General features: G+C 45.7%; 1 protein-coding gene and 1 long non-coding RNA gene across 9 annotated transcripts; one reads left to right on the top strand and one right to left on the bottom strand.

Moving 5' to 3' along the window:
* Positions 1 to 98: 98 nt before the first annotated feature.
* On the top strand, positions 99 to 26,024 carry SZRD1 (SUZ RNA binding domain containing 1). 7 transcript variants are annotated; one of them, XM_075906304.2, is made up of 5 exons: positions 8,026 to 8,219; positions 10,106 to 10,192; positions 20,199 to 20,248; positions 21,165 to 21,416; positions 22,980 to 26,024. In XM_075906304.2, the coding sequence occupies exons 1-5, from the start codon at positions 8,112 to 8,114 to the stop codon at positions 23,080 to 23,082; spliced, it is 600 nt and encodes a 199-aa protein (XP_075762419.1). In that variant the 5' UTR covers positions 8,026 to 8,111; the 3' UTR covers positions 23,083 to 26,024. The 7 variants fall into 7 exon arrangements, with proteins under 7 accessions (XP_075762422.1, XP_006115126.1, XP_075762419.1 ...); XM_075906303.2 differs by having other exon boundaries at positions 8,030 to 8,219; positions 21,162 to 21,416; XM_089773101.1 differs by lacking the exon at positions 8,026 to 8,219 and adding an exon at positions 8,292 to 9,043 and having other exon boundaries at positions 21,162 to 21,416.
* On the bottom strand, positions 9,659 to 16,724 carry LOC142819402 (uncharacterized). Of its 2 annotated transcripts, none has more exons than XR_012897270.2 (4): positions 16,587 to 16,724; positions 12,020 to 12,060; positions 10,035 to 10,182; positions 9,659 to 9,795 (listed from the first exon to the last, which is right to left on the bottom strand). It is a non-coding gene; the product is annotated as an uncharacterized LOC142819402 (long non-coding RNA). The 2 variants fall into 2 exon arrangements; XR_012897272.2 differs by having other exon boundaries at positions 9,663 to 9,798.

Below are 26,024 nucleotides of genomic sequence, written 5' to 3'. Positions count from 1 at the left end.
CACCATGCTGAGAAGGTCGCGCACGGGGCACCGCCGCCCATAGCGAGGAAACAGGCCTGTGTCCTCCGCCATATTGGGAAGGGCAATGATGGGGCGAAAACGGACAGCTGAACGGGGCAGTGACAGGAACATGCCTGAGACAGGAGATGCGCCATGATTGGAAGGTCAACGAAGAAGGGCAAACGATATTTGGAAGGGCGGTTTTCGCGCAGGAAGGAATGCTGCTGTCAGGTAAAGAAACGCAAGATGGAGCGGGTGGGGCATGGCGGCCGCCCTATTGGTAAGGTCACTAGCGGGGTGGTGATGCCGCCATATTGGGAAGGGCAAACCCAATGAATGGCTCCATGTTGAAAAGGACAGTTATGGCGGGAGAGTGCCAATCCTGGGCGCCATGTTTGGAAGGTCAATTGCAGTGAGAACTAGACTATTGTGAAGCCAAAACAAAAAAGTAGCCAATAGCATGGTCTTCTCTTGAGATACGTTTTAGTAGCTAAATTCCTGGACTGTCATTGCTCATTAAAGGTGCTGTCCTGTGCAGGGGCAGCCCTAGACTAGCTGCCAGCAACTGGCGCCCTAGGCGGACCATGCAATTGGCACCCCCCCCCCTCCAAACCCATCAATGATATTGCACCACCATTTGGCTCCCCATTTGACCTGGCGCCCTGGGCGACCGTCTAGTTCGCCTGTATGGATGGGCAGCCCCTGGTCCAGTGGGTAGAAATCCGGTAAATATTGAATTTTATTAATGTCAGCAGAACTGACTCAAATGGGGCCTGTGTGTTGTGGAGTCATGCCTTAATCTTTGTATTCGGTGTGAAAGCAGCTATTTGCATATATTTGCATATATATTTGCACGTATATGCAGCCACCCTTAAGTTGCAGCCCTCGGCATGTGCTGTGAGTATCACTGTGGCCCTGGGAGCTTCCAAGGTTGAGTAGCCCTGCTCTTGGGTGTGTCATGCCAGCCAAAGACCAAGAGATTGCTCACTTCCCAGATTAGATTTTTTTTTTGGGTGGGAATCCTTTGTTCTACACCCCACCCTCCTTCCATGGAAAATTACCAGGTTAAACTGGTATACCAGTATAAACTGACTTAGTCACATGTCTTTCCAGAACTAACCACTGCTCAAAACTCAGCTGATCACCCAGTTCTTAAGGTTGCCAGAGCACTGGAGACACCCTTGGTGACTTTCATTTGCACATTTAAACCCATAAAAAAATCCATACCCCATATTTCTAAGTTTACATACAAGAATGATTCATACACCAAAATAAGACATTCAGATCCAGCAGACTGTGACATTAAAATTGATAGCTTATATTAGGTATTTTGTCCAAAGCATTATGCATATTTGTATTCGTAAGATAATTTCATACACCATGGGGGAGTGAACCATCACAAACATTGTCACCTATTTCATTGCCCAAGACACAAATCCATCCTAGAAGGTTTCAGTTCCTTCTAGAACAGCGATCGGCAACCTAAGGCACCTGACAGAACCAAATATGGCCCTTTTGGCATACAACACGTGGCAGGCAGCTGCTGGAGCGAAAGATGGGTTGCAGTGCGGCTGCTCCTGGGACCAGGGTCGAGGTGTACCAGCTCTGGCAGCTCTTGGGGCGGGACGTGTGGTGGATGGCTGCCGGAGCTGAAGCCGGTCTGCTGTGAGGCTGCCTCAGCAGCTGCCACTCCTAGCAGAGCCATGTGCTGGAGCTGCACTGCAACTGCTCCTGGGCCTGAGACCACAGTGCAGCCCCAGCACACAGGGCAGCTGCTCACCACACAGTCCTGCCCCAGGAGCAGCCAGGCAGACACCACGTGGCCCTAGCCCCAGCTTCAACCCTTCCCCAGAACACACAGGGGAAGGCCATGAACCCCTGCCCCCCAGGACATGCCGGGGATCTGCAAACAATGGCCTGGAAGACTCCACCCATCCCATGACCTGTTGGGGGGCCACAAACCACTGCCTGAAACACCCCCCCCCCCATCTGCAGGACAAACTAGGGGCTGTTAATCACAGCCTGGTAGCCTCTCTATCTCCAAGAGATGCTCCCAACCACAGGAGACATGGAGTCATAGACCAGGAACCACAACCCAGCATTCCTGTGCCCCAGGACACACTGAGGGAGGGCCAGAAACCATTGCCCCCCAGAGATGCTGGGGGCCCAGAAACCGCCATCTGCCCCCTCCACTGGAAGGGATGCCAGAGATTCAGAAACTGTGCCCCCCCCGAAGCAGCACCATCTTAGCTGCCACAGGCAGCCTTGGTAAACCCTTCCAGACTCCTGCTCTTCACGCTACACTCCCTCTGAACTAAGCCCCACCATGTATCCAACCCCTCCCCCCCCCACACACACTCTCTCTCTCTCTTCACTCCTGCATCCCCACCTCACCATGAGTCCCCTAGCCACTGCCCTGACTCCAGCACCTCCATCCTGTGCCCTAGCCCCCCAAATCCTGCCCTGACTCCTGCAGCCCCCCCCCCCTTGCCCTTAGTCCCACCACACCCTCAAACCCCTGCCCTGACTCCTGCATTCTTATACAGCTCTTTGTTGACCACTTGTTCTGAATGTTGATGTAGTTTGGCTCTTTGGTTTGAAAAGGTTGCCGACCCCTATTCTAGAAAGATGCAGCAATGCAGTGAAGCATCCTAATGTTACACTTGGAGATCAGCTTCTCTATGAGTGCTGCACGCTTTCCCTGCCCCTCTGACTCCATGCAATGCATTGTCCATGTGTGGGTCCAAGCAATGTTCCCTCCATTTGTTTCCATCCATGGGCAGAATAAGTATTATGTGCACTGAGCCATGTGCACCACCAGTAGAAACACATGGGCAGAAATGAGCTGGGCAGCATTTGAATCTCTCCTCAGTTCAAGCTTACAAGGAACATTGGATCCAACCCCTATTACGAAACATGATGCTGCAACTTTAGGTGGAGTTGATATGACACTAGTTGCCATCTGCTGATACATTGAGGTAATTGCATTCAGTCACCTTTCCTCAGGCTTGGGGGAGGATTGTGAGCACATTCCCAGAACAATGGAGGTGAAAAAGAACTTTTTGAAGACAACCAAGTTGAGTTTTTGTTCCAGTAAGAGTGAGTGAGAGAGAGAGAGTGTGTGCGTGGCCATAGACTCCTTGCATAGGAGTCTTTCATAATGCAAATCTAAATCAATGAAATATAAATAAATCTAATGAGTTGCTCTGTAGTCAGTGTCCACAATAACAAACAAAGCTAGGAAAAGTGCATGGCCAAATTCACCTCTGGTGTAACGTGACAGATTTAAGGGGATTTGCACCAGAGATTTTTTTCAGCCCATTATATCTAATCTGTGCACCAGAAGTTCAGGTGAGTCCAGTGAAATAACAACAAGAGGCACAGAAGGGCCTTCAAATTAGGTTCTGTCCCCTGCATTTACAGATAAACGCCATTCTGCTTGCAGTATGTAACGCTACACCAGCCCTTGGAGCGTTGCTGAGAGCCCAGTGATGCCAAGAGGCTGAGTGACCCGAATTCCCCTTTGACTTCACTTGGAGCCAAAGACATTCAGCCCCTTGCAAGATCAGGACCTACATTCTTGCCCCAGTGATGCATCCCAAGCGCTGATGGAGTTGGAGTTTGTTACCACTGTTTGAATTAGTTAATTTTAAACCACTGTTCAAAGGGTTCTTTTGAAACCTTGGCACCACTGGAGCGCTATCAAGGGAAGAGGAGTAAATATAAGCTCTCCCGGATGTTATAAGTTATTTTTCCAGGAAACTGAAGGATTAATGGTTTGTGGAATGTCACAGTGTGACTGCCCCTTGGCAGGCAGTGATTCTGAACTACCGATCAACCTCTAGCATTCAAAGCATGAGCTGGATTTAAAGCTCATAGGTGAGGACTGTGACAACACAATCCACATAGACCACACAAAGAAGGACCAAGAACATAGGAATGAAAAGGCTCTCCTGGGTCATCACAGGCAACTTCATTATCTAATCCCTGTAACATACTTAGGAGTCAGTTACATCACTATTTTCAAGTCAGGAGACTTCACCAGTGTTAGACAAAGGGCACCCGGAGGAGGGGGAGGCTAGGCTCAGGGCTGGGGCAGTTCAGGATGGGGGGCATGCCCCAGCCAGCCCTTTTCACCTGCCTAGTGAGTCTTCCACATCTTTCCTTTTTCTTATTCTTTCAGTTCCCTCTTTTCCTCTCATGCTGGTCTCCTTCTTGGATTGCAGTTTATATAGTGAAACTTGAGTCCTACTTAGCTAGACTTTAAGCAATTATTTTACTAAAATGTTACTAACCAATCCTAACATATTGTAATGTTCAGAAGCTTCAGGGGGTAGCCGAGTTAGCTATAAAGGAAAATTTAAAAAACAACAAATAGTCTGGTAGCACTTTAAAGACTAACGAAGTCTGGCCATCTGACCATTTGTTTTTCCTATTACATTCCAGCTCAGCTCTCCCCTTGATATTTTTTACCCACTGCCTCTTTTGGTTTCCCCTTTCCCTCCCATTTTTCCTCTTCCACCACCCACTCCCTTCTCCCCTATTTATTTTGATCCTGGACATCCAACACTCTGATCATCTGAAGAAGTGGGCTGTACCCACAAACGCTCATGATACCATCTACATGTCTTGTTAGTCATTAAAGTGCTACCAGACTATTTGTTGTTTTTTAAGTTTATATTGTAATGTAATTATAATTGTAATTGTATAATTATAATGTAATCCAATTATATCCCACCTCCTTAAATGATTTACATATAGCAAAATTAATTATACAGCAGACAGAAAAAATTAAAAACCAGACAGAGATCATACAGATAAACAATAGAGAGGTGGGGGGGCCATAATGATAAAACAATAAAGAATGAGGCTTTTACAACCCCGACTATTGAGGAGGACAAATGTGCACAGCTGATTGCTCTGGATGCTAGCAGTGATTTTAAGTGTGTGCTAAATATGGTGTTTAGAGAACAAAGTGGTTACTGGTTTGGTATTTTCTGTTTGCTTCTCTTGGGAAAGGGAAATAGAGGCAGGAAAAGCAGCAAAATGAGCAAGAGAGAGGTTCAGATGAAATTGGAGCTTTATAGAGTCCAGGTAGCAGAGAAGGAGGCAGAACATAAAAGAAATTGACTTAAAGAGGCTTAACACTGAAATACACATGGCCATGGAGAAAGCTGCTCGTGAGAAGGCAAATATCCTCATGAGCTTTCTTTGTGTAAAACTTTTACTCAGAAACAGATGGATTTATTTCCGGTTTTGATCCCTTTTGGGGGCAAGATTCCTGAGTGCTGTGCCTCAGAACTACATTCTCCCAGAGCTGAAGTGGTTCAGTGTCTGCATTGGTCTTCAGGAGGGGTAGATACCACAACTCTGTGCCTTATCTGGGGGGAGACCAGAGAATCTGGCCCAGAAGGACAGGATGGTGGAGAGCCCCAGAGAGCAAGAAGGTGTCTCTAAGTGCCAGAGGACTGTTCACTGTTTTTATTGATAACTTAATTTTGTCTAGCAAGAAACTACTTTTCTTTAACCATCCTGAGATCTGTTTCTTTATCTTGTGATATTGGGTGCCATTAGGACAGGATCTCCTTCTTAACAGCCTGATATTAAACTATTTTAATACCCATACTTTCATTCCATCTAAATTGTATGTCTACACTTGCACCCTCTTTCGAGAGAGGGATGCAAGTGCAGCTGAGCGAAATTGCAAATGAAGCGAGGATTTGAATTACCCGTGCTTCATTTGCATAATTGCAGACCGCTGCTATTTCGAAATACCCTATTTCGAAATAACAAATGCTGTGTAGACATGGTTATTTCGGGAGAAAACCCTTCTTCCAAAATAACCCTTATTCCTCATACAACAAGGTTTACCGGTTATTTCAGAAGAAGGGTTTTCTCCCAAAATAACCGTGTCTACACAGCGTTTGTTATTTCGAAATAGGGTATTTTGAAATAGCAGCGGATCACGATTATGCAAATGAAGTGTGGGAAATTCAGATCCGCACTTTATTTGCAATTTTGCTCAGCTGCATTTGCATCCCTCTCTCGAAAGAGGGTGCAAGTGTAGTCATACCCTATGCGACTTCCTGCTATCAGCTAATGGCTGCTGCTCTTTCAGTCTAGCTGCAGATGAAGCCCAGAGGCTTTAGGTCAGGGGTGGGCAAAAAGGCCTCCACAGACCAGATCTGGACCACTAAATGGGTTGATCCGGCCCATGGAGGCCCTGCTGTGACTCCACTCCCAGGCCAATCAGGGCCTAGAGACCAGGGAGTATGCAGCCCTTTAAGTGCCAAGGGCATGGAGCAAGGGGCTTCACACACTCCCCCCACCCTCCGGTCAATCAGGGCTTGGGGGTGGGGCTAGGGGCATACAATGTCTCCTCCTGCCCTGCTCCTGTCCTGTAGGAAACACACAGCACTTCAGAGCACCATGCTAACATTTCAGGAAGGGGGCAGTGGGGGAGGAGATTTTGTGTGCTCCCCACTACCCCAAGCCTGATCGGCTGGGGGTGGGGGGAGTATGAGAAATCTCCTCCCACTGCCAGGGACCTAGAGCAGGCCTGGGCAAAATATGACCCGCAGGCCAAATACAGCCCGCCAAGCCATCGGATCCAGCCCGCAGAGGCAGGCTCCCCAGCTAGCCCCACGTGCTAGGCGGAAACGTGGCTGGCAAGGCGCCATTTCTGTTTTAAAACTGGAGGGAAGGGGGGAAGTTTTAAGAGCCATCCTGCCTCCAGCACATTCCCATTGGCCGGTTTCTGGCAAAAACCAACCAATGGGAGCTGCTTGTTAGAATAACAGGCAGCTAAGATGAATCACGCCCCCTCTCCTAGGGTCAGATAGTCTCATATTCAGGAAGCACATGGTCAGGCAGGCAGGTTGGCTGGGAAACATTTTAAGCTCTGCAGGAAGGCAGGCAGGCTAGTTTGGCAGCTGACAAGTAAGTCTCTTGGCCACAGCCTGCTTCTGGCACCCCAGCCCTTTCCTGCCCCAACTCTCTGCCCCTCCCCCACTTAACATATCCAAACCTTCTGTCTCCCTCTTACACCCACACCCCCTCTCAGATCTGGCACCCCAATCTCCTGCACCAGATCACAATCCCCTCCTACCCTAGATCACATCCCCAACCCCCTGCAGTCCAGTCCCCTGCCCGAAGTCACAACCACTTGCTTCATCCTAACTCTCTCCCAAACTCCAGGCTCCCTCCTGCACCCAATCCTTTACCCCAAGTTCCCTTCTTCACCCAGCCTCCATCCCAGACCCCGCATCTCCATTAATATCATGGAAGAGTGCAGCCCTTGACCACTTTCCAAAATCTTGGGAGTGGCCCCTGGTAAAAAATTATTGCCCACCCCTGCTTTAGGCCTTCCCGTACGGCTACAGAAAAAGTTCTTATCCTTGCATGGATTCCGAGGCTCCCCCTTCAAGAGTAGGGGCAAGTGTCCAGCTCCTGCTCCTTCTTCGGGTGAATTTCCCCAGCCCCGGAGCACAGGCAGAGCAGGGCCACATATAATCTCATTCTCAGCATGTCTGAAGCCCAGGCGCCCTGAAGCAGGGAATGAAATGAGGGTGGGGCCACAGTTGGCAGTTTGGGAAGGCAGTGCCTTCCCCTGCTTCTGATACACGTTGCCCAAGGGCTTGACCTCTTCTGACCCATTCACAGTCCAATCGCTTCCCCAGCTCTAGTTCCTGGTCCCATCCTCTTTCCCAGCTACAGCAGACTAACACTGCTACATTTCTATCACCCTCCTCAGGCTGTTGGTCCTAGCCCCAGACCTCTTGTCTGAAAAGTCATTGCCTGGCCAAGCCCCCCTGTCCTTCCCCAGCAATCTCCAGTTCCTCTTGTGTTCATGGGGCCAGCTGCCTGTGGCTACCATGTGGTCACGTGGGTTCACAGGGCCGGCTGCTTGTGGGTACCACGCGGTCACGTGGCTGCCGGAGGGACTCTCCCGGCTCCACCATGCGCCTGACTCTATAATGGGTACTGCGCATGTGCACGCGGGCGGGGAGGGGAGCGAGTAACAGCGCACAGAAGTGCGCACGCGCCGAAAGGAGGCCGCGGTAGACGTACAGCGCGCATGTACCGGCGCCGCGGCCGCCCGAGCCGTGCGCATGCGCGGGGCGAGCGGGCTGGCCTGGCGGCGGCGGCGGCGACGGCGGCGACTTAAAATGGAAGATGAGGAGGTCGCTGAGAGCTGGGAGGAGGCGGCCGACAGCGGGGTGAGCGCAGGCTCCGCCCGGCCGCGCGCGGGAGGCGGCCCGGCGAGCGCGGCCCGGCCGGGGCCCCTGCCCTTGGTGGGCTCCTCCGGGCGGCAGCGAGGAGCCCGGGCTCCTGAGCCTTTGCTAGGCCTCTTAAAGGGGCCGCGTCCGCGCTCCTGCTGCGCCCCCCGCCCCTCGCCGCCCGGCGAGGCAGAAGCAGCTGGCGGGCGCGCGTGTCTCGCGGGGGGCAGGGCTGCGTGTGCTGGGCCCAGCCCCACTCGTGCTGGGTCGGGCCGGGCGGGTGGTGACTCGCGGGGGTCTCCGACTTCCTCGCTCCTGCGGATCGGGGCCTCTGGGCGTGGCTTTGGCTCACTGGCGGAAAAAGCCTGAGAGTTCCGGCTGCGGCTTGGGGTCGGGATTCCCACCTCCAGGGGCAGCCGGCAACAAAGAAACCGCGGGGCAGGTGCTGACGCTCTGCCGGTCACTCTGCTGAGAGGGTCGCATGGTCTGTTCCTCGACAGACACTCGGGGCGGCTGTGGCTCATCCCTGCTGCTGTGCCGTGACCGGGAAAGACCAGAGTGTGCATGGGTTTAGTATTACCCAGTATTCCCTTTGGGATTTGAAGTGAAACAATCCGTCACTCATTTTTTATCTTCAGTAGCCAGAGCACCAACTTACATGATTCTAGTGCCTCTTGTTCGGAAGAGTCCTAAAGTTGTTTTACACTCAGTATCCCTGAAATGCAGGCGTCATTTGGGTGATAGCGTACGTGAGTAACCGATATGGTGTACGTACGCTCTAGTGCGAAGTGCACTAGCACCTTCAGTATTCAGAGAAAGGAAAGGTAAATAACAGTGATCTCCTAAATTGTGAATGGATAGCATTTGGTCTTGTACAATGTCTGTTTCCTTGTTTGCGCTGTTAATTTATTTCTTCCTATCATTAATTGGATAAAGCTATGATTTTTTTCCCCCTATTAAAGGCTATTGGGTTGCAATTTGTTTGAAACACGTTTGAAACACATTTAACAAATGTTGGGAGTGGTGTGATGGTGTCTGCTAGTGAAGCAATTATTCAGTCTGTCAGTGCTGCGATGAATCATTGCTATTAGAATTTGCCCAGAACATGGGCGTTAATTCCTCCTCCTTATTAAAATGTTCCATGAAGAAGGTACATAGCTCTCATCTGGAGAGGATTGTTGATGGTGATTCTTGCTCAGACCAATGACTTGAAAGAATGTAAGAAATCTAGGTTTCCACCCACTTTCCCTCTCCTCCCCACCTTCAGTCAACACGCTCTTGGTAGTTCTTTCTAAAATTCTCTTAAGATTTCATCTCTAGTGGTGGTCCTCTTGTCCAACAGAGTGAAACTTCTGTAATCCTCAGTGCAGCAGTACTCTCACTGCTCTATGGACAGCTAACTCGTCCATGCTTGCAGCTGCTTCTACAGTTGTCCAGTCTCTTGAGGCCTGTAACAGGTCTTACTGCCTGCTCCAGCTGGTGACTGGCATCTCCCCCTCCAGGGTAGCTCCTGTTTCGTCTCCTAGATAGCAGAGCAACCTCTTTAGCAGGTGGCTAGATTTGCTGCTTCTTCCAACTGCTAGGGCCACCAGTGGTAGAGAGAGGTCCCACAGGAAAAAAGAAACAGGGAATGGTGGGAGAGAAGAGATGATGGATAAAAGCATACTTTCCATACTAAATACATCTATAGACAGACACACTTACTCTTCTATGTGAGCTGCTTCAAGGCCATACAACTTGAGAACTACCTTAGTGGAATCACTCTGCTACTAGAACCAGGAAGGAACAGCTATGGGCAAGAGCCCGTGAACTGACCTGATCATCTGTTGCTGATGGGTCACTATTTCTCCTCTCTCTCTCCTTCACCTATGCTTTGTGCGGCGTAGAGCATCCCCAATGACTACTACATGCAGAGCTTACCAGGTGGAGCGCAACTACATTTCTGTTTCCATCTGGAGAAGCACTATGGGCAGGTGAAGTAACACACGTTAAGTACTTAACTATTGGTAGTTAATATTCTACTGTGGCATGGAAGACGGGTGGGTTTGGAAAAATGTATAAGCCATTCTGTAAATGAGATTCCTTTAAAAATGTATGCGTACATATTAAAATATCTCAGTTGTTTAAATAGGTATTCCTAAGGAGTTTAGGCAAAAAATAAATAAAAATAGAAATTTGTGTAGGCTTTTAAGACTCCATATGAAAAATTTCACTTGAATTTATACATGTCTCCTGTAGAGATGTTAAAAATAGTGTAGTAGGGTAATCATGTAACTGCTGAAAATCTCTCGCTGAAGGCTCTGCAGTAAGCTTTATGCTCTCACAGCTGAAATGAAAAAATGAGTTGGTGAAACTTCATAATGTTCATTGCCAGAGTCAGTCTCAAACACATCGGCTGGAAATGGCCTTTCCCTCTTAAGTGTTGTCATGTCCTGTCATCAGGAGGTATGTCTGCACCACAGTGTATAGACATACCCAAGATAGCTTTAATCTTAGACATCAATGAATGTGAAGCTGTAGTAGCATGAGCTAGTTGTCCTAGTACAAGCCTGCTGGGGAGTCTGGGCACATGCTCAAGTGGCTAGCACATGCCTCTGTGGCTTCACTGGTATTGGTACCTGAGCTAGGTAGAATAAAACTAGCCTGGGTATGTTTGCATTAGTGATGCATCAACTTATCAGTTTCCGTTACAGTTACGCCTCGTTCCCAGGGAGATGGTTGTTACCCTGCGGTGAGGGCTCTACCTTTATATAATGGCTTTATACTACAGAGCCTGAAGTGCCTGTAACTGCTAGGATTTTTAGCAGTTAGATGGTTATGTTTTTAGACTATATTTTACATCCCAAGTCTGCATGTACTGCAGTCATGCCTTCAATGGAAATGTAGACATACCCAGAGTCTTCTAGGGCAGACGAGACTTGAATTTTTAATGTAAAAGAAAACAGAAAAAGTTAAAATAAAAATCTTTTAAGTTAGGGTGTAAGTGAGTAGTCAAGTTGACTACTCGCTTCCTCCTCCCCCTTGCTGCCCCTGTATCAGAAGCAGCAAGGGGGGGACAGGAGCTGGTGCTGGGGGGGGGGAGCCATCTTAAAAGTCGCTTCTCCCACCACCCCACCCCAGCACTGCCTCCACCGTGCCACCTGCCCTCCCCCTGCGCTGCTGCCGCCTTTATCAGATGAAGTAGCAGGGAAGAAGGGGGACTAGGGGAGACTGCCCTGAGGCAGCCTCTGCCCGTGGCCAACCTGGGCCGCCACAAACAGAGGCTGCTGCTGGAGCAGCCTCTGTTTGCAGTGATCCTGGCTGGCCACAGGCAGAGGTCGCTGGACCTGGCATGAGCTGGGATTGAGCAAACCCAGCTCAGTCCTGGCTCACGCCAGACCGGGACCCCTGAGGCTCTGCATTTTAAACATAGTAAGAGCTGCTAGGCTCTATACTACATTTAAAATGCAGGGCTGCAGTGGTCCCAGCTCTGTCCTGGCTCGTACCAGTTGGGGACCTACCCCTGCTGTGGCACTGCAGTTTAAATGTAGGAGCTAAGCTGTGTGCACACCTGGCTCCTCCTACATTTAAACTGCAGAGCCGCAGTAGGGTAGCTCCTGGACCGGCACGAGCTGGGACAGAGCACTTCCCCATATCAACTAATCATGTAGTTGATAAAAATTGTATCAACTACATGATTAGTCAGTTATCTGCCTCTTAACATTCTTATTTTAAGCAAATGTGATATAAATCTAACTCCTGTCTTTGCTGGTCACCATTAACTAATTGAGAATTAAAAGGGATATCAATTTAAATCTCACCTGAATCTTGTTGTAAGTAATACCCAAGATGAGAACAGTAACTAAAGGGGAAGAAATGATTTTTAGTTGGTTTACTTTGTGCATTTTTGTATAAGATCCTTATCTGACTTCCATTCCTATAATATCTCAGCAATCCATGTTTAATGTAGCTACCCTCACACACACGCACACACACACCCTCCCCACCGTGAGGTAGGGAAAATACTGCTTTTTCCCATTTTACAGATGGGAGGGACCGAGCCATGAAGAGAGATGTAGTGACTTGTCCATGGTCTGTGGCAGAGCAAGGAATCAGACACATCTTCCCCCAAGTCCAAGCCTAGCATCCTAGCCACTAACATCACTTAAGTTTCCTGTTTGTGATAGTCTGTCTGAACGTCTATAGAGCAACATTTTTTAGAAGTAATCCTAAAACAAACATGGGTGGCAGGCACCTAGAATCATTTTTTATTTTATTTTTTTAAACTGAGTAGACTTCACACTAGGCACTTTCCTTCAAAGCTAGAATGTCTGCCTTGTAACTGTTAGGGGAATGTGAAGAAAAGGAAGTCATTTGGAGCTAACAGTATGTTAGCCTGAACTCTAATTTTCCTGCTTTATGATGGCTTGATCATCTGTTTATCAATGGTATTTTGTGAATTATGGACTATATCTGTGCCACCAATTCTGTTTAGTAATTCGTTTTAAGACCGAGATAAGTTTTGTATTGATAGTGTTGGCTTTTTACACACAGCCAGAAGTCCTCCAGAGTTTACTGTTCGTTTACTACTTTGAGTGAAGGTAATTGCAGCTGTAAGTTGGGTCTGACTAATAGTTATTTATAAAATCCTGATGATCTCTTTGGCTGTCTACTTTGAAGACCAGTACAGCAACAAATATGTTCCTCCAGCTTCAGAGTTCATGAGCCAAGTACTTTGACAGATGCTGTATGGAATTTAACCTTTCATTTTTTGCTCTTCAGCACAGTGTTGCTGTATAAAAGTAGAGAGCCAAAGGAAAGCCTGCAGACTTGTAAAAATGCTTGCATAAAACTTAGTCATGATACATGGTATACCAGAGATACAATTTAGCATCTTTTACTAGAACATGCCACCATTACTAGAACTTGATAGGAAGGAAGAGCTGTTGCTTATGGGCTGGAAAGAGGAGTTGTAAGTCTAAACAGAGATATTAGTGATGATAATCCTCACTGCTTTAGTAGTCAGAGTAAGTCTGATCTTTCAGTAAAACTGACTCGCTATTGTAAGCCAAATTCCAATTAGCTGGTACAGGCTTGTAGTGAAGTAAATGATTCGAGTTTGCGACTTTAAAAAATGTAGCTATTGAATCTTCATGTAGAATACAGAAACATCAATGTAGTTCTTTCAGTAAATTTCAGCAGCAGCCATTTCCAGTACTGCTGTGCTACTTTTTTCCCCAAACGTGATTTCACTAATATCTGAAGAGAAACTGATAGTAATCTAAGCATGGCTTTTTGTTCTTCATAAACTGGTTTCCATTCTCAAATTCTGGCCTCATACTTAGCAACTTAATAAGATGACTTATTGGTAACATTTCAGATTTGCTCAACCATCTTATATTGAAGTAGTAGTGTTCAGCTGATGGTGCTGTAGGTTCTTCAGCAGAGAAGTGCTAAAATATGAATTCTAATGCCTCTTTGTAAAGGCTTAAAATTGAGCGTGGTGTAGTTCAAAGTCTAAATTAAGTTGACTTTGAACCCTGGCCCATGGCTACGATTCATCTTGCTATGTGGTGTACCATGGGAAGCAGGCAGTTTAGTTTTCGTAACTTAGTGCCCAGGTGATACATAAAAGTGATTGAGCAGAGTAGTGATTGTACTTCTGATCTGCATTTTTTGTTTTGTTTATGTCTTTGCTGTATCCTACTTTGCAGTCGGGGTTCTCCTAGCACTGTGAAATGGATTAATAGAGGCATGCAAGTGGCAGTCAGAGTTCAAATCTTCAGACTCAATTTCCTGTTTCAAGGAGTAAATCATGCTGTCTCCCTATATTTAATATGGAGTTTAACTTATGATCTTTCTCAGTCTGTTTTAGTAAACTCTAACCAACCTGAAGTGTGATCAAAGTGCAACAGCCAAGGGGAAATGCTATTGAAGAGCTATAGGGTCTGACCCTGTGACTGCCAATTAGCATTGTCGTCTTGTTATAAAATAATTATCCATTAAAGTCAGTGGAATACAATGGGATTTTAATGTGTGGGTTAGGGATGTAATGGTGTATCCGGTTAAACAATTAACTGATAAGCAGATGTTTATCGGTTAACGTTACTGGCTACACGCAACAACCCCCTACGGCTCTGCCTGTCTGAATTTAAAATATTTTGGAAGCTGCAGCGGGAGTAGCTTCTGGGACCTGGCACAAGTTGGGACTGAGCCAGCTTGACTGCACGCCTGCTCCCAAGCTCCTTTCGGTGCAGATCTGCAGCAGTTAATTGTGTAACTGACAAAATTGTCGGCTATATGGTTACTGGATTACATGCTTCCTAACATCCCTAGTGTGGGTAAAGAATCGTACAAATATGGCTTTAGTGTAAAGTTTACATCTTAGGCTCTTGATGAGGTTTAAAATATATGAGATACAAGAATGTGTTTTAATTTTGAGGATTATGAAGGAATTTGTGAAATACTATTTCAAGGCTTTTAGAGCTAGTCAAAATACTTGGCTGTCCTGAATAGGGATGTAAGTGATTAGTCGACTGTCTGATAAGCAAAAGCTTTTCAGATAGTCAAGTAGTCTCTTCCTCTGCCCTCTTCCCCCTCCTCCCACTTAAAAAAAAACAGTCCCCCCCCCCCAGCACCGTCTCCACAGGAGTTGGGGAGCAGTGGGGACTGGGTGCGAGCCAGGAATCAGCTGATTGCCAGCTCGCACCCAGTCCCAGACGTTGCCCCTCTGAGTTTCTGAGAAGAGAAATTAATTGGGGAAACAAATTACACATCTTGAAATTAGTTGTATTTAATGCCTTTCATGCTCAAGGGCATCCCAGGACATCTTATAAAGCAATAAGTTGGATATTGATGATTGAACGGCTACATGATACTTCTCAGTAAGTAAAGGGTACTAGCCAGGTCTTCAGAGTTATCCCTCTACTCTTCATGAAATGCCAGTAGAGCTTTAACTGCTTCCTTAAAATTAAGTAGAAAGGACCTTGTTTAACATTGCTGCTGAGGGACATAACTCATAAATCCCAATCCCACTCAGTATATTCACTCTCAAATGGGATTACTCAAGTGAGGAAAGTGAGCAGGATTTAGGGGAGGGGTAGTGTTCCTCACTAACTTATACAAAGCACAGACAGGGGCACAGCTGCGAACCATCACTCCAAAATGTTCCAGTGTTTTTAACGTGGCATAATATTTCTCTCATTAGTGACTATTAGTCTTCTCCACCAATATGGAAGTTTGGCATTTTCGCTTGTAAATTTTATTTATTTCCACAAAATAATTCCAATCCAGTTCTTGAGGTTAAGATTGTTACTAATTCTTCTGTTAGTCACGTGTTCCAAGGATGCTCACACTAAACTTCTTTCCTTAATATTCCTTAAAGTGAAGGAAAGAACAACTTTTAAAAAAAACACCCAAATTATTCCCTTTCTGAAAGAAAATCTTATGAGAATATTGCCTGGTTTTTTCTGTTCCCTTGTTCATAAGGAGCTTCTCAGTAAGAGAGAAATTGACTATGCAGGAGAAATACTGTAGTAAAACAATGTGCAATTCATAAAGTAAACTAACTGGGGGAAAGAAAAGTTTGTAATGTTAATATCCAAGGTTACCAGAACTGAACATTCTGCTTTATTTTAGACCTAACTGGAACTCATCTAATTTATTAAGCGCTAATTTTAACAAAAAATTATAGCCTGTGCAAGAGACACAGAACAGTACATCTGAAATATAAACACTGTACATGTACAGAAAAATCTTCAAAAATAAGGCAAATTATCATTATTTTCAAATTATCATTTATTTTCTGGAAATTCTGCCACTAGGGAACTTCAGGGAATTTCCTTCACTTGCTATATTTTGACAACAGAAGAACTAGATGAGGACTCAACCTCAATTTAAACCAGGGCTGGGCAAGATGTGGTCCAGGGGCCTGATCCAACCTATATACTGCATCTGACCGCTTTTTTGTTATATTCTGCTGTGCATGCCACCAAATTTGCAGGTAGTGGCTCAGGCTTCAGGATTCTATTCAAATGGCTCCTCGCTCCTGGTTGTGAAGCTACCCTGGCAGGGGTTGGAGCTTGCAGATCCTGGCCCCACCCCTACTGAGTTCTCCGGGAGCCACTTAGGATTGCAGTGTGTATTTAAAGGGCTCCCAGTTGTGATGCTACCTCAGCAGTTGATCCCTTTAAATAGCCACAGCAGTCCTGGGTGCCTGGGCCAGGATACGTAAGCCCTTTGCTATGTTTTTTTACTTTAAACCTTCTGGCTCCGGACAGCTCTGGGGGGGAGACTAGTTCCCAGTCCTCATCCCATCCAGAGTGGAACCGGCCCGTGACCATGTACTAAAATACATTAAGTGGCTCTCCTGTGAAAATTATTGCTCACCTCTGATTTAAGCTATTCATGATACACTAATTCTTGCTTATCTCCCTTTCCATGTCTTCACCACAAATACCAGGTAGACATGGTTCTCCAATTACATCCCCAGTTCAGTGCAGAACTAGATGTCAACTCCAACCAAAAGATGCCTGGAATGTGTATCTCTGGGTTGCCTTGGAGATGGATTCCCTTCATCTCCTTGTTCTAATACGGGGTGGCCAACCTGCGGCTCGCGAGCCACATGCAGCTCTTCAAAGGAAAAACTGAGGCTTCTGCATCCGCGGCTTGGCTCCCGAACCTGTTCTGTGTTCCCCTGCTCTGACCTTTTTTCCTTGTCTGGGCAGGGCGCCGCTTGGGGCAGCGAGATCTGATGCTATGGCCAACGGAAGCCTGCTTGGGCCACACATGGCTATTAAAGGAGCAGTGTTTTTTTGGCTTTTTTGCTCAACAACTTCTTTCCCTTGGCTCTTTGCACTGTATCTACCACTATTTTTGCTCTTTGTAATGGGTTGGCGCCCCCCTCCCCCTTCTAATACATGCTGCATAAAAGTAGGGATGTTAAGATGCGTTTATTCAAGTAAATGTGTAACCGCTCAGGAGTTACATGGAGGAGATGAGCATCAGCTCTCACCTCGGGTGCCCCCCCCATGCTGCTGCCTCTGATACATAGGCTGCGTGTAACTGTGCATGTTACACTTTCACATCCATACATAACACTAGTCCTGTGAATAGAAATCTCAACAAAGTGACTAGACGTTAGTGGTGGTGGGTTTGCCTTTTGTTCTGAATGGCTCCCTCATGGTGGATGTGACATTATTTTTTCAGTTGATCTTGATATTTGTAGCATTTGTCTTTAATATCAACATCGCCATCCATTTGTATTAAAGACTAACTTCATAATAAGTATACAGCTTCTGTTAGCCCCTGTTCACAACAGGCTTTTAACGTCAAAGCATAAGCAAAACACTGCTTTCCATTGGATTCTCTTGAATCTTAAAAAAAGACTGAGACAAAACCAGCATATGAGAATTCTTTACTAAATTTAGTAATCTATTCATGGATCCCTTTGCGGGGGAAAGGAGGAATGTAAATTAACTTGCTTAACTATTATGTAAACCTGGTTTATAGGAAGTCATTATTTGTAGTGAGGAAACAAGAAGATGAGGTATCCTCCCATAATTGAGTTCAATAATCTTAAAAGACTAATAGCATCGATCTTGTGCAGCATGACCAACCCAGCTAATTAGAGTATATGCCACATGATATTTTATAGTAAGTCTTCCTCTTGTGTAAGCTTGTGCCTTCCAGTTGCTGTTGTGTTTCTGGCACTTAAGGGCCATAAGTTAGACCCTAACTTTAATGTGTTACCTTGCATAGCTCAGTGACCCAACGCAGCATATGATCTAGTAGATGAAATTGGTTGAGTAAGGAACTGCTGTGAACCCCTAAAGTGATCGTGTTTCAGTTTCCAGGTGGTGACCATGGTTCATGGGGTTCATCAGCTTTTCAAGCCCTACATGCATGCAGTGTTATGGACTACTAGACATGTGGAAGAGTGGTCACTAATGTCATGAATTATTTTGCTGGCCATTTAGGGGACACTGCCCAGCACATTGGCCACACAATTTGAATAGGTACCATTCTGCAAACTAAACTGGAATTTTCTTACCACAAGTTCAAAATATAGTAACATCTAATTTAAAAACAAATTCCTAACAAAGGTCAGGAATGCCAGCCTGACATGTTGGTTAGTTTCAAGGGAAAAGATATGGTTAATATCTCCTCATAACAGGACATGAATTGCAAAACGTCAGGGGTTTTACCAAGACAAGTTAGAACCCTCACACCGGTGAGGATTATGGGTGTGACAAGGAGGGAAAGGGTAGGAGGGCGATAACAGCAGGGGAAAGCTGATTCTATATTGCCATTTCATCCTTTAGAAGTGGACTAGTGAGGAGTCCTGAAATTGACCAACGAATTGCACTGCAAGAAGTCATGCGGAGGAAAGAAATAGAACACAGAAATAAGAGGGATGGTGGGAGAGAGCAGCCCTATAAAGGTGGTTCTTCTACCATCAGTTCTGTTGTGCAGACTCTTGATACAGTAATCCATGGCAGACCCACTTAAGCTGGGGTTGGCAACCTTTGGCTCCTGGCCTATCAAGGTTGTCTGCTGGCAGGCCACAAAGCAGTTGAGCGTCTGCAGACATGGCCCAGCGTAGCTCCCAGAGGCTGCGGTTCGCTGTTCCTGGCCAATGGGAGCCGCAGGAAGCAGCGCAGGCCTGGACGGGGCTGGGGGAACTGGCTTTTAAACCAGCTCCCCCTAACACCAGCTCCTGCTCTCCTCCTTGCTGCCTCTCTCTGAGGGGAAGCAACTAGTCTAGTCACTACTCAACTACCCAATAAGCATATGCTTATCGGGTATTGGGTAGTCGACTAGTCGCTTACATCCCTAATACACGCACCTGTAAACTTTTTTGTGGCATTTCAGCTTGTTAACTTTTCTGAGAGTATTAGGAGTCTTTGAGGTTAAAAGAGGTTGCAGGTGCCTAGAACTATGTCTTAGTCAGCTTAACTTTGGTTTAACTTGTCAATTGAAAAACCTACCAAACCACTCATTGCCTTTTTTGAGTTAAAATCAAAGTTTGCACCACCAGAATACTGTGGCTTCTGAACTCTCAATTCAGTGGAACATTATGAAGCTGCCATCTGGTACTACTACTACAAATCTCAATCTAGTCACTTGAGCTTTTGGCTAGAGGGTGCTCTGGCTGGTGGCTCTAGAACCACACAATCAATAGTAAACCATATGTATACAGTATCAGGTAGGATTGTTTAGCAACTTAGCACTTGCATTTCTTCCCTGTTCTTGGTACAATGGGGAATAGCTACGCAAACCCCGGTTAGCTGCATGAATGGCAGTTGGCAAAATAGACTGTTAATGCTTTTGTGTGGCTGGTGATGGCAATATAGACAGCCTCTCTCCTTCAGATCAAGCTCTCACAGTGGTTCTGGTTATGAGTTGAGTTCATGTAATAGCTTTGTAATCTAGCAGATGGGCTGAGAACTTGTAAGGAGGTACTCTGGCTGAGGGCTGGAACTTCCTTGAGCCTTACTAGTTACCACTTGCATGATGTAATCAAGCAGCTGCAGCTACCCCAGTGGTCCGTCCCAACGTCACTGGACCAGAGACACTCAGTTGTATGTTCCTTTTCCTCAACACAGTGAATAGTGCGCAGAACTGTTAAGTGTAACTCTGGTTGTTAAACAGTCACATCTCACTTGATGCTTCACCGGTGGCTTACGTGTTTGGGGAATCCTGTGGGATCAAAGATGCTGTTCCATTTAGATGAACTTTTTAAAGCTGCCACTCTATCGCCATGAATCATTACAAAAGCCATTATTATAGATCCCAAATGTACTTTGCAATTTCCCTGCTGCAAATATCAGTGAATATAGTGAAATGTACGTGACCCTTTCATGCAAGGCATTTTTCAGATTAGTGTCTTGTGATTTGCAAGCAAGCAAGAGTCTTGTCTCACTTTTACATTACGGCTAAAGAAATGTGTCTTCTAGTAGACTCAGAAATTTCACACTGTTTTTCTCACACCCATTACAGGAAATAGATAGACGGTTGGAAAAGAAACTGAAGATTACGCAAAAGGAAAGGTAATGGTGAGATGTTGGTCTGAAAGGCTCCCCTGCCTGGAGTTAGATGCTTGCAGGTTCAGAGAGTTGGTAGAGTAGGGTAATTACATTAGATGCATCAAATGTAGTGGGTAATTAACCTCCACTTTGAGCTAATTCATGGAGGACAGGTCCATCAATGGCTATTAGCCAGGATGCGTAGGAATGGTGTTCCTAGCCTCTGTTTGTCAGATGCTGGGAATGGACGATGGGTAGGATCACTTGATGATTACCTGTACTGTTCAGTCCCTCTGGGAGCACCTGGCATTGGCCACTGTCAGAAGGCAGGATACTGGGCTAGATGGACCTTTGGTCAGACCCAGTATGACCAATTTTATGTTCTTAACTCTAATGCATGGCAGTGTAGCTGAAAGATCATTGGGGAAAATTTGATCTCTGAAGTGGGGTATTCAAGAGCAGATAGAAGGAAGCCATTTTAAAATACCAAAACAAAACTGGGAGTAGAATGAAGAGATGGGTTAAAGCCAAGTAACCCCTTCATGTACCAACCCTTTTTTGACTTCCTGTGCTGTGTGTCAGTGAAACTTTTGTGGCTGTATTCAGGCTTGGGCTGGTTACATAGGGGGAATGTTCATTCTTCATCCCATGCTGCCACAGATATATCCCTTGTCACTGTTCTCAGTGATATAAATCCAATTTACATCTTCCTCCTTCCGTTACCCCCACATCTCCCCTTCTCTTCTCTCCCCCTTCACCCTGAGGAAAAAAGTCTAAACGTCTGATGATATAATTATAACTAAATCTTTAATTGTTGCATGACACTGGCTAGTCATGAAGATGGTATCCATCTGGCAGAGCTCCTGCTCAGAGCAGATAACACTTTGCCAGTGGGATCCAGATACTAATTAAATGTTTGTCTTTTTTTCTTAAATAGCAGAAAATCAAAATCTCCTCCCAAAGTGCCGATTGTCATTCAGGACGACAGCCTTCCCTCAGGTCCTCCTCCACAGATCAGGATATTAAAGAGGCCCACGACTAACGGTGTGCTTAGTAACCCCAACTCTGCTAGCAGACCAGCTTTTCCCGTCAAGTCTCTGGCACAGAGAGAGGCAGAGTACGCAGAAGCCAGAAAACGAATTCTGGGCAGCGCAAGCCCAGAAGAGGAACAGGAGAAGCCCATTCTAGACAGGTGAGTGGCTGACACATAATGGCAATTCTAGCATGTCTCTGATCTAACTCTTGCTTCGGCAAATGACCGATAGTAGTCCTCCAGAGAGAAGAGAAGCTATACCAATACCTATGACTTCACATGACATGCAGGATAAAGTCCACTGAGAGCTGGGGCACAGTGTTTCTCAATCTTTTTGTTATAAAGTTCCCCTTTAAAAAAAAAAAAAAAAGAAAAAGTAGCCCCAGTAGCTACAGTTTTCAGACACAATTTTTTTCTACCATTGCAACACATTTGTTTAAACAACTTAATCATAGCCAGGCGGGAAATGAAATTTTTTGGGTGGAAAAAGTGTAAAAATAATAAAATGCTATAAAACTTAAAACAAAAATTCAGTTTTCTCCAAATTTCAGTTGGAGATGTCTCTTGAGTACCCCTAAAGGGTACTCGTACCACTGGTTGAGAAATACTGCTTTAGCAGATGTGCACATGTAGCTCAGATGCACAGAAATGAAAGCAAATGTTTATTGTAAGAAAAGGTGTTTACATATGTGGGCTTTTAAGGCTTTGTCCTCAAAGGCATTTCTCTGATTTAAGAACTTCTGCATTCCACTTTGAAATGTTTATCAACTAATTGAACAGGTGATGGAAATCCCATTGACTATTCAATTAGTTAATTAATCGAAATTTAACATCCCTAGTGTGTTCTCTAACTAAACGTAACCTTGGCTTAACCTGGAGTCCTGTTTGAATAGAGCAGCCGCTTTTTTCCAAAGAAATTGGGTGGGAGAGGTTGTGGGTGTTAGGTTGTTTTTTTTTTTTTTTTTTTTTAATGGATGCTGCCTTGGGTGGGAAAAGGTACACCGTTGAAATGGCTTTCTTTAAAAAAAAAAAAAAAAAAAAAAAAGACGTGATATGTTCCTAAAGAATGTCAGTGAACAAAGGTGTTGGTGACAAAACCAGAGCAGGATGATTGCACTCTGGAGCAGGTAGTGACTTGTACTTCAAAGTTCCCCAGGGTTTTGGCTGCTGAAGAGCAGGGCTTGGAGAAGTTGAGCACTGTTAATTCTCAGTTGTCTTTGAGGTTTGGAGAGTGCAGCGCTGTCAATAGCTCTTTAGCCAGGGCTGTGATGTTCCACTGAAAGATGGAAAAATTCCCTCTTAGGCTATATCTACACCAGAGTTTTTGCGGAAAAACAGCCATTTTTCCGCAAAAGCTTGCAGAGCATCCACACTTCAAACACATTTTTGCGCAAGTAAATGAAAAGATCAGAGGGCTTTTTGCGCAATTGGTAACCCTCATTCTACGAGGAAGAATGCCTTTTTGTCCATAGAAATCACTGCTTATTTGCTTATTTGCATGAGAGCATATGGGCAGTCTGGATACTCGCTTTCAAAAAAGCGCATTGCTTTTTCGATGCACTTTTGCAGTGTGGACGCTCTCTTGTGCAAGAAGTTTTTGTGGAAGATCTCTTCCGAGGAAAGCTGCTTGCGCAAAAAGCCTGCAGTCTAGACGAAGCCTTAGTTACAATTGCATGGGGTGAGCCGTGTTACTATTTTCTAAGACTGATTTCTTTCCTGCAGGCCAACAAGGATTTCCCAGCCAGAAGATTCCAGGCAGCCCAATAATGTGATACGGCAGCCACTAGGTCCTGATGGTTCACAAGGCTTCAAACAACGCAGATAGATCTGAGCAAGAGATCATGCTGTCGAAAGCAGGGTCAGCTGCCACGGGTTGCACTGCCGTGGTGGACAAATGGACTTGAGCAGAGGGAACTACTTGGTTTACTTGCACTGTGATCCCTTTGCTCTGCCCACTGTGACCTTGAACCCCATGCACTGTGACCCCCTGCTCCACCCACTGTGATTGGCACACCGACGAGGGCTGTCCCAAGTCACTGTAAAAGGAAGGGGGGTACATTAAGGACTCTGAACAGGTGCAGAGAGTCGTGTGTGCCACTTCAGTTGAAGCTAGCGCCAGCAATAATGTTTATCATACTCATTAACCTGGAATTGAAAAGAAGAATGGCCTCCCCAAACGTGCATGTTGTCTCTCACTTAGGAGCGAGTTCTGTTTCAAAGGAGCTTTCTGTTTTTTGTTTGTAATTGAGATCAACTTTAAAACAAGTGCATGGGAAGGGTTTTAACTGTTTAGTTTGTTTTAATGGAGAGAGGTAGTTGATAGTGTTCTAAAAAAAGGAGTTTCTATGAATTTCCACACTATAATGGCTAGGGTTTGGCAAGCTTAGCTTCTTGTTCTGTATTTCCACTGCTGCCAATCAAATGGAAGGGGACTTCTAGGTACCTGGGCTTTCTAATTGCCTTGGCCCCAGAAACCAGTGAAGTCCAGTGGCCTAGTTCCCTTACTGCACCTGTCATAAGCATGGCTAGTTTTCTGCTGGCTTGAGGAAAAATCCAATACGTTTCTTGTGTTTGGGGAGAAGGGAATGTAGCTAGATCCCACGGCGACACCTGCTGCTTCCAGCAGAGGGAGCAGGGTGAAGGAACAGGGCTCTGTTGCGTCTAGGTTTACAAGCTAAGAGTAGACTAGTTCAGTGCTGTACTGGTCCAGTCCGGTCAGTGCATGGAAACCATAGTAATGAGCCTACCTCTGTGAAGCATGTGCTTGTCAGAGAGCTACATATGGCAGGAGGCTGGGCAACCACTGCTCCAAAGGTTTGAACCCTAAGTGGCTTGTGATGGACCGATGGCTTATGGTACAATTCCAGTGCTGTATTGGATGCATTTACTTCCCGAAATCATAGACATCGGGAACAACCCATGTTCAATAAAATTTGAAAAAAAAAATCCCTGTTTTCATGCATTGGTGGTAACAAATGGTTTTCCGCTGAGCTCTGGCCTCCAGCCCCGCCCCCCCAAAAAAGGGGTCTAAGGAATGGTTCCGGGCCATGGAAGAGAAATTTAAGGTACCACCAAATCAGCTGTTGCAAGCCTGTCATATACAGCTACTCCGTGGCTTCTCCTGTACCCATACTGTCTCGATGCATTGTCTAACTGTTTGTTAGATAACAAGGAAAGCTGAGCAACTCGATGTTAACTGTTTCAAGGAATTAGATGAACACTAAAGTTTCCTATTGCTGGGGCAACAAGAATGTATTTTGTATGCTGGAAAGTCTCCAGTACTAGAGGTGTCTCAGCATATTGATAGAACAAGTTACTGTAGACAGCCTGTGTGGTACAGAAACGCACTGTCTTTCAGTGTCAGCAGCTAGAGGTCAAGAAGGATTTAGATGTCCCTTCACCTAAAATGACCATGGGCTAGTCTGCTTCACTGTGTTTCCAGGAGCTGCCTTTCTGCACAGTTGATTTTTGAAGGTTGTATTCTGTACTGGTGCAATATTATATGGGCCGCAGTTTGTGCTTAATTGGTTGAATAGTGAGCACCTGAACCCATCCACTTTTGCGTGAAAGGAAGCAGCTGTACAGAATTTCTGCCTACAGTGAGTTGTATGGGATTCACCCCATACAGTAAACCAAGACATGTACAGAAATACAGTAAACAAATAACTGGTAAAATAAACTACCTGTGTACAAAAGATGAAATCTACTAAACATTGATCTTTTAACTGAATTTCTTTTCTGTCCTGCCCCTCTGATTCCCTAAATCAAGTGAGCCCTTGAAATGCTTGTTAAAGGATTACATTTTTTTACTCTGCTGTAATAGAGAGGTGGGCACAGGTGTACTGATGTTCCAGTAGCCCTGCAGTTGGGCTCAAGTCCTTGTGGCTTTATAAGACTGTAATCTGATATTTACCTAACTTCCTCTCAAGTAGGGCTTGAAATGTGCTGCATGTGTACCTGGATAAGCCACCATCAGCTGCTTCACAGGAAATATCTTCTTCATGGAAGTAAGAAGAAACTGATGGGGAGGAGTAGCCGGATGTGGGTGGGCAGAAGAGAAGAGGATGGGAAAAGACATTAGCAATAATTGTGTAGTCACCACGCCTTTCCTTAATTGATAATTAAAATAGCTGTTCCTTTGGATGGCCAACTGCTGGCAAAAGCCTCTTGATGTAGCTTCAGATATCTTGCCAATGTTAGGACAACAGTATCCATTTTCTGCCACCTGATATCCTTTACTAGGGGTCTAAAGACCTTGCTAGCTGCTCATAGGACAAAATCTGGTCCTCTAAGATCAACCTCACACAACTAATAAGATTATGTGGGGAGAGCTAACCAGAGCACCCCTCTCCAACATAGTCATCTGTATAGCATGGTCAGTCAGGATGCTTCCAACCTGCAGGCGGGGGGGGGAACGTTCCTGGAGAAACCTGCCACTAGGCCCCTCTTCCAGATGGACAGTAGGTCAGTGATCCTGTCCAGAAATCAGTGTTGGGATAAGTCAAAGGCCCTGTTTGCAGAGGGGCTAGAGCTCTTGTTCTAATACGTGTTTATAGGGTTTTTTGTGTGTGTTCTTAGGAGCACTTTATGGTTCTCTCCTGTGTGTGTGTGTGCGTGTGTGTGCGTGTGTATATTCAGATACGTGCAAAGTGGTGTGGGTCTGCCATAGGGCACACAGCTGCCTGTCTCCCCATGGAAGTGCTCCTAAGTATGCAGAAAAACATTTTATAAATTGTATTTTAAATAAATGTGTTAAACTTTTAAAAA

Source organism: Pelodiscus sinensis, chromosome 24, assembly GCF_052426305.1.
Source record: "Pelodiscus sinensis isolate ZL-2025 chromosome 24, ASM5242630v1, whole genome shotgun sequence".
NCBI classification, from domain to species: domain Eukaryota; kingdom Metazoa; phylum Chordata; order Testudines; family Trionychidae; genus Pelodiscus; species Pelodiscus sinensis.
The sequence above is the reverse complement of the archived record's forward strand: the minus strand, read 5'-3'. Positions and strand labels throughout refer to the sequence as shown.

Excerpts from the sequence above, each read along its gene's own strand:
- SZRD1 (XM_075906303.2), top strand. The coding sequence starts at position 8,112 with ATGCGCGGGGCGAGCGGGCTGGCCTGGCGGCGGCGGCGGCGACGGCGG. Across the intron at positions 8,220-10,105 it reads AGGAGGCGGCCGACAGCGGG|AGCATCCCCAATGACTACTA; the intron begins GTGAGCGCAGGC and ends TGTGCGGCGTAG. Across the intron at positions 20,249-21,161 it reads AAGATTACGCAAAAGGAAAG|CAGAAAATCAAAATCTCCTC; the intron begins GTAATGGTGAGA and ends TTTCTTAAATAG.